Raw genomic sequence first — 20,176 nt, forward strand, 5'->3', positions numbered from 1 at the left:
CACCTGCTTATTTCTTTAAATGTCCATTTTAATATATAAATGACCTTCTGCCCACAATCCACCCCCGGTTTTGTAATATTTTTGTTATTCCTGCGAAGCCTGACGTGTCCTGTGGATTGAGACCGATGAACTGAATTGCATTGAACCTGGATGTTGTCTTACAATCGCAGCAGGGTTATTCAAGTGCAGCATTCAAGTTGCTGCCATTCAATGTGATAACTGCCATTTGCTTTTGATTTTTTGTCTTTTTTTTTTTGCTTTTCTTCTTTGTCTATTAATCCAATTAAATCGTCTGTTAAGTATGGTGTTGACCATGAAGTAGGACAGGCTTCAGATAGACCAGAGGTCATCTGGATGTAGCCCCAAACAGAAAGTCACTATGAAAGCAACAAAGACAGCAATTATCAGGTGTCTCCCTTCATAAATGCAGGTGTGGCGTATAGAGGAGAAGAGCCAGAGACCAAAGGAAGTCGGCTGCTAGAGGAGGACCGATCACCAACCACTTACCAATTCTGCTTGAACCATCAAGTGTATTTAATTCTGGCCCAGGGAAAGACGAACCGTGGAAGGTGAAATCTCAATAGGTTATTCTTACTTTTAACCACCTGGGGGAGCTTGTCTGTATTTGCCTGTGGCTCTTGTGTTGAGCCCAAGGGCACATGACGATCCAGAGATTAACAAAGAAAAAAAAATGATGCTGAGTTAATCAGTAGAGAGACAGACAACCATTCAAACTCACATTCACACCTGTGGGCAATATGAAAATCCCTAGTTAACCTAACTTCATTAATTGCATGTCTTTGGAAGCCAAAGTACTTGGAGAGAACCTAAACAGACATGGAGAGAACATCAAATTGCAGACAAAAAGGCTCCAGGCAGATGGCGGATTTAAACTCAGATGTTCTTGCAATTAGCCAAAGGAATTCCTAATAATCACTGACCCAGCAAACAGACCCACGTGCCCAGAGTGGGCAACAACTGGATGTTAACATGGAGAGAGAACAACAGAGACACAGGCCCCAGTTCTGCTGTAAAATGTAGAGCACATCTCAGTCCAAATGTGACAACCTATTGATTGGGCTACCTACACTAAGTAGAGAGGGACCCCCAGTGGAGCCCTGCAGTATACCCACAACAGGCCCACACTTAAGGCATAAGCTGCCCTTGACAAACAAAACGTAGTTTAACAAACATTCCCTTGAAAATGGTCAGTTACAAGGCCTGGGATCAAAATAAGTTATTAGTAGCCAATATCCAAATTAAAAAATAAACTGTGGATAACTATTTTTCTATTGTTTTTCTATTCTCTTACTTTTCTTTATTAATGACCCCAAAACTGGTAGCTGGTGGTTTATTCTTACCTGAAGTGCCCCATTGGTAGAGTTCATGTTGAGCAACCTGTCTGCTTCTTACTTTCTCTTCTTCAGGTAACTCCCACTGGTGTCCTGTGGCAGCTGTGAACTGGATTAATGCTGTCTCTCCTGGTTTTTGAGTCATTCTCAGATACCAAGCAAGGAGTTAAGTTCCCTGCTAAGTAAGTATTACTTTTCAGTGAACCTAGTTTACCAAAATTGTCTGCAAGAGATGGTATAAATTGCTTCTTTTCCCTAGAATACGTAATGAATGATATGCTTGGTTTTATTTGGGTGATAGAGAGCTGCTGATGCAAACAGATTTGCTTTGATCATTTTAAACAGATATTGGGAGAAATATTTTATATTTAAGAAAAGTGCCTTTAGGTGGGTTTGTGGAAACAAAATGTTGCATATCAAAAGTAAAAGTACCACTCTTACCTGTCTAATTTAATTTTTTTTTATTAATTTAGTCAAATATGCATTGCTTTGATCTGTATAAGTCACATCCATTACATTTTATTATTTATTGTTTGTTTACTATTTGTTTTGCTATTATTTGCTTTTATTACTTATAATAGATGATGCCTTTAAATTGTAAATGATGTGGATGCATGTGCAGGAAGCTGGCTGTTTACCATGATGACAGATGTGCAAACTTAGATCAAAGCTGCAAAATTTATCATATTCCAAACATCTTAATGTGGACAGAATAATTGTTAGTTGAGGAGCTGTCCGATGAATGCAGAGGTTTAAAGTACAATATTATTTCCTGAAATGGGAACAAAAGTCTACTTTATTGGGAAATTAAAGAGAAAAATTATTAAGGATTACTGTGTGCTGCGGAGTATTGTTGATCAGCAGACTCCTGATCAATGTACTGTGACACACAATGTTGTTAGCTAATGTACAGCCAAAGTCTATCACAACAAAAGATCAGGCATCAAATATTACAGAATGGAGTATCTATCAAGGAGTATCTTCATACCTAATCTGCTTTCAGGTGTCTTCCATGGATCAGTTATTCCACTTTCTGTTTTTTTTGCAGGCTATCAGCATTCTTACCATTCTTTAAGGAAGCTGTCGAAACTTGTTGCAGGTTTTTTTTTGTAATTCCATATAAAACGATCGCGCTCAGTAAAAGTGAAGTGTATTGTGTGTGCAAGTTCCTTTTGAGGTGCTCACTGATTGCACAGCTTTAAACAAACTAACCTGACAAACACTGAAGCTTAAAAACATTCAGCTTTTGTTAGAGCATTTAAAATTTTTGTTTTTACTCATTGTTTGCATAAATGACTGCTATGGTTGTTTTCTCAAATTTTATGATGATCTTAAATTACACAATAAAAAATAAATTAAGACTACAAAACCCTGTTTCTAAAACAGCAACACTTTTCTGCTTCCTTCCAGTTTTTAAAGACATTGAGGCTTCCAGGATGTTCTACCTGTGGATATGCTTGACTCTGTTCTTTGCTCTACAAAGCACTGTATCATCAGATCAAGGTAATTATACAATGTGTGTATCAAAAATAGAAGTATTGCTATTCATGTAAATGCATTAGAAAGAAGAAATATAATAATATCATTTGGTGCTTTTTTTGCTTTCAGCTGTGTCAGTGAATTGCAGCAAGACTGCAGAAGTTAGACAAAGTGTGACTCTAAATTGTACCATAAATTGGAAAGATGGCTCAAACTGTAGCGTTTTTGATATATATACCGTGGAGAACAAAAATGAGCCCATACAATGTTACAGCAGTTTGACAAAACACATCTGTAAAGGGGATCGTCTGAAGTATGTCTCAGTGACCGTCCCAAGTGTCACGAAAGAGGTGAACGTTACAGTTGAAATCAGGTCAGGCTGTGGTATGGCTAAATCCCATCCTGCACAACTATTCCCTACTGCACAACTATTCCCTACTGCACAACTATTCCCTACTGCACAACTATTCCCTGCTGCAGGTTAGTAAGTTTCAGTAATATCATCAAAAATATACAGTACTGTGCAAAAGCTTTAGGCAGGTGAGAAAAAATGTTGTAAACAGAGAATGCTTTCAAAAATGGAAAAGTTAATAATTGATTTTTGTCAATCAACAAAATGCAGTGAATGAACAAAAGAGAAATCTCATTCAAATCAATATTTGGTGTGACCACCCTTTGCCTTCAAAACACCATCAATTCTTCCTGGCTAAGAGATAAGAGATAAGATAAGAGGAGCCTCTGTTAGTCCCACACGTGGGAAACTAACCACAGATCTTCTGTGGACGTAGGCTTCCTCACATCCTTCTGTCTCTTCATATAATGCCAGACACACACAATGATATTAAAATCAGACCTCTGCGGGCGCCATACCATCGTTAGGGGTCGTTGTCCTGCTGCTCAATACATTTGGGGCCAATAAACAATCATTTATATTTCTGAAAGCATTCTTTGTTTACAACCTTTTTTTTAACACCTACCTAAAACTTTTGCACAGTACTGTACATTTACAAGAAATATGTCTGTGAATTAATATTTTGTATTTCAATTGTATTTCATGCTCATGTTAACTGTACTTTAATAAATGTACTTTACTTTGTCAGCTTCAGGAAGGGTGACAGGAAGGGTGACAGGAAATGGACGAGGAATGCAGGAGAAGTCACATGTGATGGCCGTCGTACTCTGTGTTTTTCCCACAGCTGTGTCCATTTTCTCTCTATAGAAGTCACAGACACACAGAAATGTAAGTGGCACAGATTCTGCACTGTGAATTAAAGACTGATTTTGGTGTTATGTGGCATGTATTTGATGTTTATGAATGTGGATCCACCTGCTTCCCAAAAACATTACTGTCATTACTCGATAGGTTTATACATACAAACAACAACAACGAGCACAGCTGCAGCTGAATATTGTCTGCTGTGCTCCTGAGAGGAGCTTTGTTACAAAAATACTGTTTACTTTCATTCAGTGATGTGTGAACACTGCCTCTGTACTGTCAAAATGTACACAAGCCCACAATGTCTCCAGTTAATGGTGGGATAGTGTGACCACAATAAATTCTGAATATTGTATAATCTGTTTGTTTGTTTGTTTGTTTGTTTTTGGAGGGTATTTTAGATTTGATTACATGTGGAATAAAACCTGAAAATCTCTCTGTTACGTCCACCCACCACATTACAATCTAGCATCTACAAACTGCACCTTGACTAGTGTACAAAGAAATCTAATTGTGTTACTGTAATGTGGCCAGCTGGAAACAGACCCTGATGATGTCACTAGGGCTGTCTCAGCTATGTCTGGAAAACCTGTGCTGCAATCTTGCTGGCTGTTTTACAAAGATCATAGCCACTCCTTAAGCAAGAGGAAATTATGAGATGTCAGATAAATAGTCAATTTTCAGTCTGCTTGGACAACCACATATTTGATTCTGGCCCAATGTACGACAACAGATAATTCCTCCATTCAGCCAAGGGGCGAAGTTGTCTGGATTTGAGGAACTGGTCAAAAACACGGCTCCGTTTGAAGCTGAGCTGACGGCACATGTGTCAAAAGAAAACCAAGACATTGAGAGACAGAGTCAGCGAGGAAAAAAACAAACAGAATAACCTTATTTTATGTTTTTATTTTACTAGTTAATAAGCAAGTATACCCCCGGGTCCAAAACATACATACAAATACACTATACATAAGAGTTAGAATATAATATATATAAATGCACAAATTAATTACATAATCACGTTGAGGCAGTTACCTAACAGCAGAAGCATAGTCCAACCTGTTATAATACTTTGTGATATGTCGTTATATATGATGTCATTTTTATCTATTTGTTTACAAACGTCAGGAAGTCACAAGCAAAGTCAGGCTGATGTCACAGAATGTCACATGATATTAAATATAGGCTGGCAAATCAGCATCTCTCAGTGGGCAATGATAATACAGCAGTTTTCTTTTCATTTGTGGATTAAAGCTGCTGTTCATATTTGTGGCCACCAAATGTCACCAAAGAAGCATGTGTTGAAAAGCTTCAGTAGTGAACCTTTTTCAATACATGAGCCGGTGCTGCAGAAAGCTTCATTTGGCCATTACCAAGTCCTCACAATAAGAAACAAAACACCACAAAAGTTCATACCAGGCTTCACTGCTACAGTAAAGAATAACCCTTCCTTATAAAGCAGCAAAGTCATCAGGAACAAGTGTGCGATTCACACAAGGTGTGTGGAGACCAGTTTCTAGTTAAGTGACGAGGATGGAAAGAGAGAGGACAAGAGGTTGTGGAAGAACAGAAAGAACAAGCGAGGTGAAAAAAAACATTGTTTAATAAAACAAGGGTTTGTACAGTATGAATTCAGAAACTTTAATATAAAGCAACTCTATTACCAGTTTACTTCATGTACAGGTATTGAATGGCAGCCTGAGTTTCTAGTGTCTGTACTGATTAATGCTACTTTAAGTGCTCAATGATTTGTATGTGATTTTGTGTAAATATGAGACTGCACTCATGTTGTGCGTGTATCTCATCTGATCTGCTTTGCCACAAATAGTTCTTTACCTTGAGCCCTTGCCTTGGGTATGGTAACTAAAGGCTCCACCCTGAAAAGGGTGGATGAGATTGAAATGTCTGATTATTCACTCTGAATTATTCTTAGACACTACAATAGGTCATCCAGCTGATTAGGTTGCTTTTCAAGATAGTCTTATAATGTTTATTCAGTTGAGTTGAGGTTTGATGATGAGGCTGATTACATTTGCAAACAGCATATTTCATTAACATAAATTACAAGGCACTGCATGCATAAAAGTTTCAACTTAGAATCTCCCCCGCTGTCATATATTTGTCATGTGAAGCTCTAAAAAGTCTGAACCTCTCTGAAACAAGAGCTGTCTCATTTCAGTGTAGACACTCTGATGATGCTGAAGTTGATGTAGCCGCCATTATGTCGCCCATATGTTTTGGGTTTTGCGTTTTTAGCTTCAGTGCTACCTCCTTGGCCCGCATAAATATTTAGAGGCGAGGCTAGAATGTATGTCACGAGCTAACATTCGCAAGCACCCCGAGGAAATGCAGTTTCCTCTTTCATTTCTTGAGTGTGCGTCTTGGTTAGCATGAGCATGCTCAAATGCAGAATCAAAATAAGTATATTTACCTGGTACAAAAAGGTGTTTTTAGCATCTGGCTTCCACTACAACTCAACAACATTAGTGCTGCTGATATTTACTTGTTTGTGATTTTGTGGACGATTTCCTGTCTTTAAACTGGCAAACGAATAAGATTAAGTTCCTTCAGAGGGCGTTCAGCACAGATTTAGATCACACATTAGATTGTTGATGTGATTGGCACTCTGTCAGTAAAAGTGAACTGAATCGAAATAGTTTGGCTCAGCATCAGCGCTGCAGTCATGAGTAAACGTTTCTGTTCTCTCCGTGAGATTTCTTATGCAACACCTGCTTTGGCACCTATTTCACTTGTAAAAAAAAAAGGAATGTAAAACCTGCTGCAGGGAGCTCTGTGAGGATTTAAATGACAAGCCAGCAGCAAGGTTGATGACTTCCTGGAGTTTTTTATCACCTTTACCCAGAAAAGTAGCTTAGAGTCAAAAGACTCTGCAGTTGTGTGGTTCCGCACACATTAGCTTCAGCTGCTGGCTTGTTTGTTTTGGATTTTTTTTTTTTACATCAGTCATGTAGATTTATCATGTAGGGTTGTGCACATGAGTCATCCTGCATGAAAATGGTAATGTTAAATAAAAACCTTTGTGAATAATAAAAGGATACATTTGAGTTTTGTTTAATCTGTTCAAAGTGGTTTCTGTTTTACAAATGCAGTGAATGGCGGTGCATTGTTTAGTGCTGGCACTTTTTCTGCAGAGTTTGTGAACAGGTCAGAGCTGTTGTTTGTTACGTTTCTTTGTTCTCCCTGTGCCTGTGTGGCATTTCCTCCCAGCACTCTGGTATCCTCCAAAGGCATGTTTGGCAGTTTAACTTGTGATTCTAAACTGGTTATGGGCATGTTTGTGGGGGTGTATGGTTGTCTTTAACTCTATGTCAGCTTCACGCTTTATTGAGAGGATAAACGGTCAAAAATGAATACACTAACAGTCAAACTTTCTCATTTAATGGTTCTTCTTTATTTTTACTACTTTCTACATTGTAGATACATACTGAAGACATCAAATATAGAGAGCAGGATTTATGGAATTATGCAGCAAAGCAAAACTACTGATAAATAACTCTGAATATATCTTATATTTTAGATTCCTGAAAGCAGCCACCCTTTGCTTTGTTGACGGCGCTGCAAACCCTTGGCCTTCTTTCAGTGAGGTCGGTGATGTCGTCAAATGAAATGGTTTTCACTTCACATGTGTGCCTTCTCAAGGTTCATTGTGAGACCATCAGATGTGTTGTGCAGAAGTCAGGTTGGTACACAGCTGACAGCCCTATTTGACAGCGATTAGAATTCATATTATGGCGAGAACCAATCAGCTAAGTAAAGAGAAACAACAGTCTGACTGCTTGCTCATAGGGGGTCATGTGATTGTTGGGTTTTTCTCTGTATGTATTATTGTAGGGTCTCTGCCTTGCAACATAAATCACCTTGAGGTGACTGTTGCTGTGATTTGTTTCTGGATAAATAGAATTGAATCATTAGTTTAAGAACTGAAGCTCAGTGAGTCTGGAAAATTGCTAAAACTTTGAATGTGTCCTCAAGTGCAGTGGTGAAAAACCATTAAGCGCTGTGACAAAGATTAGGGCCCAGATAAATGCCACACAGAGTTCCAGGAGCAGACACTTATTTACATCAACTGATCAGAAGAAACTGTGCGAATCAGATCTTTATGGTCTAAAACCACTGATAAGAAACCATTGCTAAGGAAAAGCAACAAGCAGAACAGCTTTGTTTGGGCAAAGAAACACAAGGAATGAACATTAGACCTGTGAAAATCTGTGTTTTTGTCCAAATTTGAGATCTTCGTTTCCAGTCGCCGTGTCTGTCTGCGACACAGAAAAGGTGAACGGATGGTCTCTACTTGCATGGTTCCCACCGTGAAGCATGGAGGAGGAGGTGGTATAGTGTGGGGGTGCTTTGGTGGTGACACTGTTGGAGATTTATTCAAAACTGAAGGCACACTGACCCAGCAACAACATGCCTTCCCATCCAGTTTAGTTCTACCATCATTTATTTTTCAACAATGACCCCAAACACACCTCCAGGCTGTGTAAAGGCTATCTGACCAAGAAGGAGAGTGATGGAGTGCTGCGCCAGATGGCCTGGCCTCCACAATCGCCTGACCTAAACCCAATCGAGGTTCGGTTTGAGATGGACCGCACAGTGAAGGCAAAAGGCCAACAAGTGCATCTCTGTGAACTTCTTCAGGACTGTTGGAAACCTATTTCAGCTGACGACCTCATGAAGCTCATCGAGAGAATGCCAAGAGTGTGCAAAGCAGTGATTAAAGCAAAGGGTGGACATTTTGAAGAATCTAAAGCATGAAACATGTTTTGAGGTATTTCACACTTTTTTATTTACTACATAATTCCATATGTGTTCATTCATAGTTTTGATGGCTTCAGTGAGAGTCTACAATGTAAATAGTCATGAAAGTAAAGATAAACCATTAAAGGAAAGGTGTGTCCAAACTTTTGACTGGTAGTGTACACGTGAAGGTATGAAAAAAATTAAAAGCAAAAATGCGTGACAGCTAAGTCTGTATGAGTTCCCTCTTTTACCTTTAAATTAACTAATAAATTAAAGTGAATGGTGGCACAGTGGGTAGCACTGTTGTTGGGAAGCAAGAAGGTCCTGAGTTCAATTCCTTTCTGTGTGGAGTTTGTGTCTCTCTGGGTACTCCGGATTCCTCCCACCGTCCAAAGACATGCACCCCCTGCGACCCTGAAGAGGATACGTGGATGGATTGATTAAACTGGCATTAGCAATAAAAACAAGACTACAACTTATGTTCAATACAAATTTGTATTATATGCTGATTAAAAAATATAATATATGAAAATAAAAGAATGAAACTAATAACAGCATTCTCATTAGAAAGCAATGTCTTTAACCTTTGCTTATTTCTTTTATTCTTACCTGAAAGGCCTCACAACTAGTTTTTGAATTCCGTCTGTTTTTTAATCTACCAACCAAACTTTTAGTAAAATCTAAAAAATCATTTCAAGCCAGTGTTATTCACTGACGAAGAAAAAAAGCATTTAGATCCAGTTCATTTGTTCTCTCATAAATGAAAAGTGTCACCTTAGACCCTGTTTTAAGGAATGTGTTTGCTTCTTGTTTTCCATTCTTCTTTGCCAATGAGTCTTGTAATCTCTGCAGGCAGTTTCATTTCACCTGCAAGAAACTCCCCCTGGTATCATGTGTCACCTCGACCGGATAATCTAATCTGCCCTGATTTTTTACGACTCATTCACAAATGTTGTCCAAAGAGAGACGTTCTCTACCAAGTAAGTATTAATCCTTTTTTTATGTATTTTAACTAATTCTACATGCTGGTAATTGTTAACAGTCTCGTTTTCTTTCAAAAAAGGTTATAAATCATATGCATCTTTTTATCAGGGTAATCAAGTCATTTAAATGTAAATAATGTTGCTTAGAAAACCTTCAACAAATTGCTCACATAGTAAAAGTTACTTCTTTACTTAATGCTTAAAGAAATTTACAAAAGCAAAATTTTGACTAACAAAAATAAAAAGTGCTTATTATGTAAAAAGGCTCATTTGGGGTATCTAAATTTTTAGTACTATATCTATCTATATAAAAAAAAGTGAATACAACAATTAATTCATTTTATTACTTTAAACAAAAATTATTATATTTTGTGATATACAGTTTCTACACCTTACAACTAAATGCTTTCCTCTGTTTTTCTTTCTGCATCTGACAAGCTGTAATTTATAAGCAATCTATGCCACTTGTAGCTGGAAGCTAACAGGTAACACGAGTTTCCAGGCAAAAAGGAGAAAGAAGAATATTAATAAGGAAGTACTAGAATAACTGCAGCACTCCATGAATGCAGAAGCATAAAGTGTCGGAATATGAATCTGCTTTTATTGGGGAAACCACCAAAAATGCTTCTTGGGTGCTTTTCACTGTCATCCAGGAGACTGTTTAACAATATTAAGTCATCCTAATCTGGGGAGTCTTACAGAATACAGAAGAATGTACCGAACACATATGCTCAGAAGCACATAAAATGTGACACTAAAAAAAAGAGGTGGGATTATTCCAAACAGTCCATTTTGTCCGTTAACACCCGTAAAGTTTTCTGTTTTAAATCTGCAAAGCTATGAATCTGGTCTCAGCAGTGCCACGCGACTTGATGATGGCACATGACCTACAGAAGCTCCTGTTTGAACCAACATTCTTGGCAGCTGTTGTGGAGCTGTTCAAACTTGTCAATCTCACAATTGTTTGGTTTTCACAGCAAACTAAAGTAGGAAGCGTGACTCCACATGTGACAGAAGATACAATGCGTGTAACACTGCTGATATGTCCGTTTATGTCTTAATAGAACTATTATAATCATATGTTACTATCGCTGCTGTTTTTCTTGCATTCTCAAATGATAGAAATTTAAATGAATTTTTAGGTATAAGCACATTTTACTTTATGTTTAATGTGTCAAAGAGAACATGTTTCTTGTGTTTTCTAAACCAGCATGACTTTAAGTGAACCTGCAGTAATCACTTTGTTCTTTCCAGCCGTTGGGGTGAGGTGAAGCTTCCAGGATGTTGTACATGTTGACATGTTTGAGTTTGTTCTGTGCTCTACAAAGAAGTGTTTCATCAGATGAAGGTATTTCTATACTGCTTGTACCAGATATGTTACTAATAGACATGAGTGCTCTAAAGGAAGAAGAAATTGAACATCAAATATTTCCTTTCTTTCAGCTGTGTCACTTAATTGCAACAACACTGTCAGTGCTACAGCTGGAGAAAATGTGACTCTAAATTGTTCCATAACTTCGACTTTTGGAGGGAAAGTGTGTACTGGTCAAAAGTATGACTGGCATAACACAAATGGCAACAAACTATGTGAAACCGATTCCACAAAATACACCTGTGCATGGGATGCCCTTACCTACCTGTCACTGACCATCTCAAATGTCCAAGAAGAGGCAAATGTCACAGCTGAAATCGTGTCAAACTGTGGAATGGTGAAATCACTTCCTGTCAGAGTACAGCTAATCATTGGTGAGTGTATGTTTAGTTCAGATATCCAGAATAAATTGTTTTCATTGCCACTGTTAAAATAACTGCAATTTACTATCCAGATCCAAAAACGGACGTTTTCCAACCAACAACACCACCAGATAACGGTAAGCTGAAAGACAACGACTTAACCATTGTACATTATTACATATTGTAACAAATTTTATTCAGTGAATCAGTTAGAATAACTGTATTCCACTTCCATGCATGAATCAGGTCCAGGAACAGAACACAGCAGGCAGCGGGAGGAGTCAACACGCGTGACCACCATTGTACTTTGTGTTTTTGCCTCTGCTGTAGTTGTGTTCATTTTGTATTTCCTGTATAGAACTTACAGACGCAGAGTAAGAGAGAGGACAGTGGCATACACTGCACCAGTCAGTAAAGACTTCACGGTTGTTTAAAAATGTATTTTTTCTTTGTATGATTGTTTATCAGTGTGAGGGGAATATGAATGTATATGAATGTATGTGACATATTTTCTATTTGTAAAAGATGCTGCTCATCACTGCTGACTCTTTGATCATCATATTGTTTGTTCGTTTTTTATTAACCTTTTTTTTATTAGACTTCTTTGATGTCTTATATACAATATATAGATATACAATAACAGGATGTGAATAACAGAGCGTTCACATGACTTTCAGTCTGCTCAGTAAAATGAAACCATTATGGGGAAATTTAAGAACATTTGGGACTGAACCTGTTATGTGTCTGATGAATGTCTACAGATTTGTCACAGCTCTGACATTGTGTGAACATCAGGTCAATTTTGTTTACTTATCATCCACGATCTAATAATAGGGAAATGATCCAAAGTTGGATTACATACTTACTTTGTAAATCCACTGATGTTTCTGTACCTTGACTTCTTTACATAATTGTGACCACAGCTCACAGTAAAAATCATCCAACTGTTACTTTAGGCTGTGATGGATGAATGAATGGACAGATGGGACTCTCGTGGGCTGTGGATAATGCATTTCCCTGTTCCGCACATGGATTTTTTGCCACCTGTGTAGCATTATTATATGTTAACTCAAGTAAACTCAAAGACTGTGGCAAGACAGTCCGTCCACATCATTACATCATTACAGTGCTGCTGTTTTTGTTGCACATTGGTTGGCACATTATCAGACATATACTTCCTTCAGAAATGACAGAGAGCAAAAAAAGAGCAAAAGGAAGATTGACTGGTAATATTTTTCCAGGCCTACGTGTAAACCACTGTTTGTTAAGATGTTAGCCCAAAATTAAATGTCAGTGTTGTGTTTATAGATGTTTACAGCTAACACCTAATGCTGGAGTTAAAAGAGTCACTTGTCACTACAAAATAACTGTAAATGTAATAACTGTGTAAAATTGAACAGTGTTTTGTTCAAAATACACTCAACTTGTAACAAGTCTTTCAATCAAATGTGTCATGGGTTTTTTTTCATCCCATTTGAAACTATTCCAGCCTCCTGAAATGACCCATACAAGCATTTCTCCCTGAAAGGATTAAAGAGAATCTGTGTTAGGTGAACCTTTAGGTCAAGTGACATACAAAAAAAAGTTTTTAAAAAATTCTTTCATGTAGTTTCAAAAGACGGTGAAGCTTCCATGATCGATTCAAACATATCCACAGGTAGAACACCTGGAACCTGGAACACACTGGAACCATCATCTTTTCTATTATCCCTTCACTTTCAAGCCTCAGCAGTTACTTTTTCACAAGAGGCATGAAAGGTTTAGGTACTCGTCTGACTGCGTGAACTGCATATGGCTGTGCATCTTGTTTAAGAATTATTTTAACGGGTTCAGTTTTTCATAGTCTACTTGTACCAAAACAGTACTGATGTTTTCCACTCATCTGCTGAGTAAACTGCTATTTTGCCCTTAAAACATTAGGAAGTGTATTAAAGGTTTCTTCACTTCTTACAGTCACATATGGTCCAGTATCTATTTTTAATGTCAGAGGAACATCATCAATGTTCATGGTGACAGTTCACTTATCCTGGCTATTTTTTTTTTTTTTTTTGCTGTTTTTGAAGTCACCTCATGCATGAGAATGTCACCGGGTTAACACAAGACATTCTTTTATGTATACTGTTGGCCAAGCACAATAAAAATGACCATTTTTAAATTAACTTTGCAAACATCACAGATGAAATATCTTGGGGTTTTATTTCCTGGACTGAACCACTGTACTTGCTGTCATTGCTGAACATCTGCCCCCCTTCCTTCTCTCACATAACTGTATGAACACCGAATGGTGTGCCATTCAAAATAAAGTCAAAATAAAGTCTCAGCAGGGCTGATGGCTATTAATAACTGAAATTATCTCACAGACCAGATGTGGATCACGGGCTGTATGTTTGTCACCACTGACCTAATCTGCCCTGTTTGTTATGACTCCTTTTCAAATGTTCTCCAAAGACAGAAGTTCTCTGCCAAGTATTACTGCTTCTTTTACATATTTTAACAAAATTCTCTTCATGCTAGTGTTATTTGGCTTTTCTTCCCTTGACAAAGTCATGAAACATATGCATATTTTTATATGCAATGCAAGTCTAATAATGCAAATAGATTTGTTTAGATAACCTAAATTGCTCACAAAGTTTTATTTAAGAAAATTAAGTTTACAAAAGTAAAATGCTGAGTATCAAAATTAAAAGTTCTTATTATGTAAAGAGACGAACTAATTTAAACAAAATTTATTACATTTTGTTATTTAGTATTTCTTACAATAACTACTAAACTTTTTGCCCTGTTTTTGCACAATATGTGATTAGATGTCACATTTACAGGCATTCTCTTTTATCTGGAAACTGACCAGTTATTCTGGCAATAAAAAGTCTGTTAATTACAAATCCTCTGAGGACTGTTACACAATAACATATTTATGGGCAGAGATAAATGAGAATTCTGCTGCTGCTTCTGTAAAGTCTATAAAATGTTACACTAAAGGAGAGCAGTTAACGTTATTGTTATTGAAGTTATCTATGTATTTGTGCTGAAATGTGGGAAAAACTCAAATGAACAGAAAGCTTGCATGCTATCTTTGCACTTAACTGTTTCTAGTATTTATCTCTGCTGTTTCTTTTGCACTCTCAAATATGAGAAATGTTTAAATCTGTATTTTCAGTAATCAGTATACAGTATACTTACAACTACTACTCAAAGAAACATGAACTAAACTTAGCACAAAGGACATTTGTGTTTGGCCAATTATGTCTTTCTTGTAACAACGCTTAATGCCAATAAATCTTATTGGCATATCCCTGTAGCAGGATACTTGCTCGGCTGGTGTCTGCTCCAAGTATGCCATGTTTCACTGATCTGAATAGGGTCTGTGCTATAGGGCAACTTCAAGCTGGCAAGTTGCAGCATTACTTGGATTGAGCCCTCATAGCATCTCCAAACTGAAACTAAGTTCTACATAACAGGTTATATCAGAGACAAGGCTGCAAAGTGGGCAACCCAAGAAAATGACACCATTTCCTCAACCCGTCATCACTTATGAACCATAGGCAAGATTTAGCCGACAGCGTTGGACACAGACAGTCCAGAACAATCTGCTCATAGCCAGTGTCCGGCCTCATAAGGCTTGTCATGATTCACGGTCAGACCTGTTTGCGCTGGTGTCAGCAACATGTGCACTCTAACCTGATTATGCAGAGGAACATTATGTTTAGCGATGTGTATTTGCGAGTGGAGAGGATGGCATGGCCTGCCTGCAGACTTGACCTTTTGAACACTTGTGGGATCAGCCTGGGCGTGCTGTTCATGTCAGAGTGACCAACTCAACCACACTGGCTGACTTGCAATGAATGCTTGTTGAAGAATGGGATTCTACAGCAGTTTGTGACCAAGGTAGTGAAGAAGAGGTGCAAGGCTGTTGTGGCTGTGTTTGGTTCTTTCATATAAATAGGGTTCAATTGCCAGTATGTCGTGTTTCTTCAGACTTATCACTGGTGGAGAAGATCCACCAATCCACATGCTCAACTCTGCTGCTCAACCCAAAAATGCATTTGACTGACAAATGTTGCACCATTTAAGGGGAATAAACCACATAAGATTTCACTGCCATGAAGCATTGTTACAATAATGATGTAATCAAGCCAGTAATCAGATTTTGAGATGACTTTTTCATTTAAAACAAATATACAGGCAAAACCCTGTTTCTTGATTCATATATGTTTTTTTTCTTTCCAGTAGTTTCGAGTGAAGTGAAGCTTCCAGAAATGGTTAAGTCTGTTCTGTGCTCTACAAAACAGTGTCTCATCAGTACAAAAGTATGTACCAAAAAGCATGACAACTCTAAATACATAAGGAAGAATAAATGTAATAATATATTAAACAATATTTTAATATTTTTTCTCTTTCAGTGGTGTCACTTAATTGCAATAACCCTGACTATGTTACATTTGGAAAAAACGTGACTCTAAATTGTTACATAAATTCAAAAGGGGGCTCAGACTGTAGAGCTCTAAATTATTCCTGGATGAACCAAAATCATACCAAACTCTGTGGCTTGTCACAATACGGCTGTAAATGGGATCCCCCGAATAGCTTGTCAGTGACCATCTTAAATGTCCAAAGAGAGGAAAATGTCACAGCTGAAATCGTGTTAAACTGTTGTACAGATAAAACTTCTATCAGCGTCCACTTACAGAGTGAGTATCTATCAGCATCTTAAAATTTATGTGTTTGAATGAGTGTACGTTTTGTTCAGACATACATAAATTGTATTCAGTGCATCTGTTAGAATAACTGTGTTGTACTTTGTCAGGTGGACCAGCTCCAACACTAGGTCACATCATTAGGCCCGAGGAGTCAACACGCGTGACAACCATTGTACGTTGTGTTTTTGCCTCTGCTGTTGCTGTAGTAATTTTGTATTTCCTGTATAGAACTTACAGGTACAGAGTAAGTGAGAGGACGGTGACATAGACTGCACCAGTCTGTAGCAGAACATAAATGCATATGTTTGCTGTTTGTGAAAGATTCAGCTCATCAGTTACCACAGCTGACTCTGTACATAGAGAATAATTTTTAGAATTCTTTGATGCAGTCTAATATGCATACAATAATAGGATGTGAATAATAAAGCATTCCACGTGACTTTAGTCTCCTGAGTAAAAGGGAAAGACTATGGGTCAAACTTGGGAATGTGAATTTCCTGACTGATGAATAAACATTTAAGAAAAAATAGGACTGTACCTGTATGTGTTGTAAAACTGAGTCTAATTAATGTCCACAGAGTTGACTTCTCATCCATGTTCTCATTATGTGAAGTGACGAGAAGTTGGATAACCTACTTACTTTGTAAATCCATTGATGTCTGTCCACCTGGACTTCTTCACATAATTCTGATCACAGCTCACAGTAAAAGTCATCCAGCACTTTCTTTAGACTGTGATGGATGATGAAAGGGGATGTCATGGTGGAAACATAAATTCTTATCAATACAGTCCATATTTATACAGTAGACTGAATGAAGCATTATAAACATGTTATTATGGAAACAATGTAATTCCTCTGAGACAACTCTTCCTCTGTTTCATCTTTTTTTTACCATTTCTTTCTGTGTATATGTGTCATTTGAAAGTGAAAACCATAATGGAAATAGGAATCATAAGAAAATGTACTGTGAAACTGAGAACTGTGAAAAGTGATTAATATCCTGTATGTGCTGCTTGTACAGATTAACTGTAAATCAGACAGTTTTCGTACAATGGAACATCTTTTCAAATAAATTTATGTCAGTAACAAACTCTTCCACATCTTTGATGTTATGTAGCACACATGCACACACCCACGTACAGCTGATAAAATACCAAGAGTCAGTGTCTCATTTCCTCTTTACGCCTCATTTCTCTTTGTCACACTCGTTCATGTTGTAGTCAATCTGTCTGTCAGTCAGAGAGCATATGCGCGAGCCTGACTGCATGATGAAAGCCCACTGGTGGAGCTGTGTGCTGGGACTGCTCTGCATGCCTGCGGAGGTAATATTAGACATCAGGAAAGGTGAGTGTGTTTTGGAATTTTTGAATCCACAAAAATTATAAATTTATGTGGGAAAAAATGTTTTTCACAGGTCTCTCTGCAGTCCTGTGAAAAACTAAGTGCACCCTATGATTTAGGAGCTTGCAGAAGCACTTAGGCAGCACTAGCTCGCAGTTATGCTTTGTCTGTGTGATTTTATGAGTCTCTTATGTTCTTTTGGAGAAATTTTGGGCCACTCTTCTTTACAGCACTGCTTCAGTTCACTGAGGTTTGCAGTCATTTGGTCATACACAGCTGTCTTAAGATCTGGCTGCAACATGATTAAGCTGAGTTATTGAACGCCTGGATTCTTTTGCTTCTCGGCCATTCTGTTGTAGATTTGTTGCTGTGCTTCGGATCGTGACACAATTTCAGCCATGCTTTGCTCTTAGACAGGTTGCCTCACATTTGAGTCTTGTTTTAGTACACAAAACAAGATCATCATGTGCTCATTAACTGCAGAGTGCCCAGGTCCTGTGGCTGCAAAACAAGACCAAATCACTACCCCTCCTCCACTATGCTTCACTGTTTACTGTGAGGTGTTCGCGCTGATATGCTGTGTTTGGTTTTCTCAGTGTCGTGCATCATGACCAAGGGTCCCCACATTGCTTTAACTCTGTCCAAAGTTCATAGTTCCAGAAGTCTAAACCTAAGCTCTTACGTTTTTTGCCTATTTCTCTGAGCCCTGCATGGTCTGACCCCAGGGTGAATTTATTGGGAAGAAAACCCTGTTTTTTACATAACTGTAGATGTCATTGAAGATGAGTCTGAGTCATCTTTTCCTGTTTGTTTGCAGCTTCATCCTGTTTTGGGCCTCTTAGCAGTGTCTCAAAAAACCCATCATTTAAAAAGGTCTTTTTAAATCACTCTTTACAGTAAATGTAGTGATGCACCAAAAATATGTACGTAGAAGTTAGTTGTCTACAAAAAAAGCCCACTGCAAGTGACATGACTGGAATATGTTGCTGCAGCTAAATCTAGGTTAGGCCACTTTATATACAGTTACTGGGTGTAGTTTGGTTTTGTGGTTACCTTCTGCAGCCCCAACAACTGTACTGAACTGAGCAAATGACGAATTGGATCAAATTGTGCCTTTTCTGCTTTATTGCAATTAAAGTTTATTTGCCAGTGCCCTGTGGTGGAGCTGATGTATAAGGTGTTAAAACAAAACAAAAATTCTGTATAAGTGATTCTTTTTAACGATTCATCTCTCCCTGACAGCTTTCCAAAATCCTTCAGCCATCACTTTCATGAGAGTCAATTCATCTGCTGAAATCGTGTGCACCACATCCTTGGAAAATCCAATGGGGCTGTACATGCATAGGCGTTTCCACAAGGAACAAGATGTTGTGTACCTGGACTTGAATGGATTTTCAGTCACCAAGAATACCACATCTAACAAATTCAAAGGCCGAATAATCATAAGTCCAGCCAAGAAGATCCCACAGGAACTTCGTGGGTTCACTTTCCAGTTGTCTTTGCTGGAGCTCGAGGACACAAACTTGTATTACTGCGAGTGGATTTACACGGACGAGAAATTCAACAAGCTGCTCATGACCAGCAATGGCACAGTCATTATCGTCCAAGGTGAAGAGAATCATGCATTTCAGTATATGCAATCCACTTCCATTAAAAGTGGTGTAACTTTCAATTTAATTGTCTATAACGTGCTTTTTTCTCTCTCACACACAGAGGGTGGCCCAGAGGAACAATGCACAAACTCCATACTGGATCTGACCTTGATTTGCTCTGTCGTCATAGGATTTACTGTCATACTGTCCCTCATCATTGGAGTGCTGATTATGAGGTGCAAACGAGTAAGTGTGAAGTAGATAGACTTGTTGTTAAAAGTCAAGCAAAGAGGATGTGACTGTGTTCGAGTGAAAACGTTTCCTTTGTCTTCCTCCAGTATAAAAAGAAATTCAGACCTGCAGTGCCTGAATTACCACCAAGATCCCAGAGGCCTCGGCAGACCTGCTCTTGCCACCATCACAATGCTTACTTAGTTACATCTCTAAGCACGGATGTCAACACAGACTTCAGGGGTCTCCTGTAATGCTCAGAGACGATGCAGTGCTAATAATTCAACACGCGGTGATGCACAGTTAATTGCACAGACGGCTTCAGATGGCTGAACTCGTAATCTTTAACCTTTTGCTGTAGTGCATCTCTCTTCCTTTTACAGAAATTTGTGTTTTATCTGCAGTAAAGTGATTGAGCTACCACATCCTGGTTTATGCTTAGTGTTCAGGTGCAATGTGTGAAGAGTGTGGGTGAAAAAAAACTGCAGACCAAGCACTTTTTCCTTTGATTTAGCACACGCTGGCTTTACCTGTTGAGTTTTCAACAGCTTTGTGTTGTTTTGTTCTTTTTTCTTTGTGAATGCTCTAAATGTTTTGAACCATAGTTTTCTACCTGATTTGATGTGTACAATAAATCAAAGATATTTTTAACATTTTGCCATTCCTTTGAAAAATCTTTGTTTGTTGTATTTGTTTTTTAAATGATAAGAACAACTCAATGGGGCTCAATTCAAAGTACTAGTAAAAGTACAAAAGTATCAAAGCATCAAAATATTCTAGAAGTGAAAT

General features: G+C 38.0%; 1 protein-coding gene and 2 long non-coding RNA genes across 4 annotated transcripts; all 3 read left to right on the plus strand.

Moving 5' to 3' along the window:
* Positions 1-1,485: 1,485 nt before the first annotated feature.
* LOC102206715 (uncharacterized) lies at positions 1,486-3,302 on the plus strand. Its single transcript, XR_311432.2, has 3 exons — positions 1,486-1,534; positions 2,763-2,855; positions 2,961-3,302. It is a non-coding gene; the product is annotated as an uncharacterized LOC102206715 (long non-coding RNA).
* Positions 3,303-9,736: 6,434 nt separating this feature from the next.
* LOC102206887 (uncharacterized) lies at positions 9,737-12,967 on the plus strand. Of its 2 annotated transcripts, XR_311433.1 has the most exons (5): positions 9,737-9,788; positions 11,046-11,139; positions 11,235-11,537; positions 11,618-11,662; positions 11,772-12,967. It is a non-coding gene; the product is annotated as an uncharacterized LOC102206887 (long non-coding RNA). The 2 variants fall into 2 exon arrangements; XR_001290497.1 differs by lacking the exon at positions 9,737-9,788 and having other exon boundaries at positions 11,041-11,139.
* Positions 12,968-17,413: 4,446 nt separating this feature from the next.
* Positions 17,414-20,038, plus strand: LOC102207089 (uncharacterized). The gene is made up of 4 exons (XM_005721875.1): positions 17,414-17,567; positions 18,807-19,172; positions 19,278-19,402; positions 19,495-20,038. The coding sequence occupies exons 1-4, from the start codon at positions 17,471-17,473 to the stop codon at positions 19,639-19,641; spliced, it is 735 nt and encodes a 244-aa protein (XP_005721932.1). The 5' UTR covers positions 17,414-17,470; the 3' UTR covers positions 19,642-20,038.
* Positions 20,039-20,176: the final 138 nt, after the last annotated feature.

The sequence above is a fragment of the Pundamilia nyererei genome, unplaced genomic scaffold, assembly GCF_000239375.1.
Source record: "Pundamilia nyererei isolate P.nyererei 1_Seehausen unplaced genomic scaffold, PunNye1.0 scaffold00005, whole genome shotgun sequence".
Taxonomy (NCBI): Eukaryota; Metazoa; Chordata; class Actinopteri; order Cichliformes; family Cichlidae; genus Pundamilia; species Pundamilia nyererei.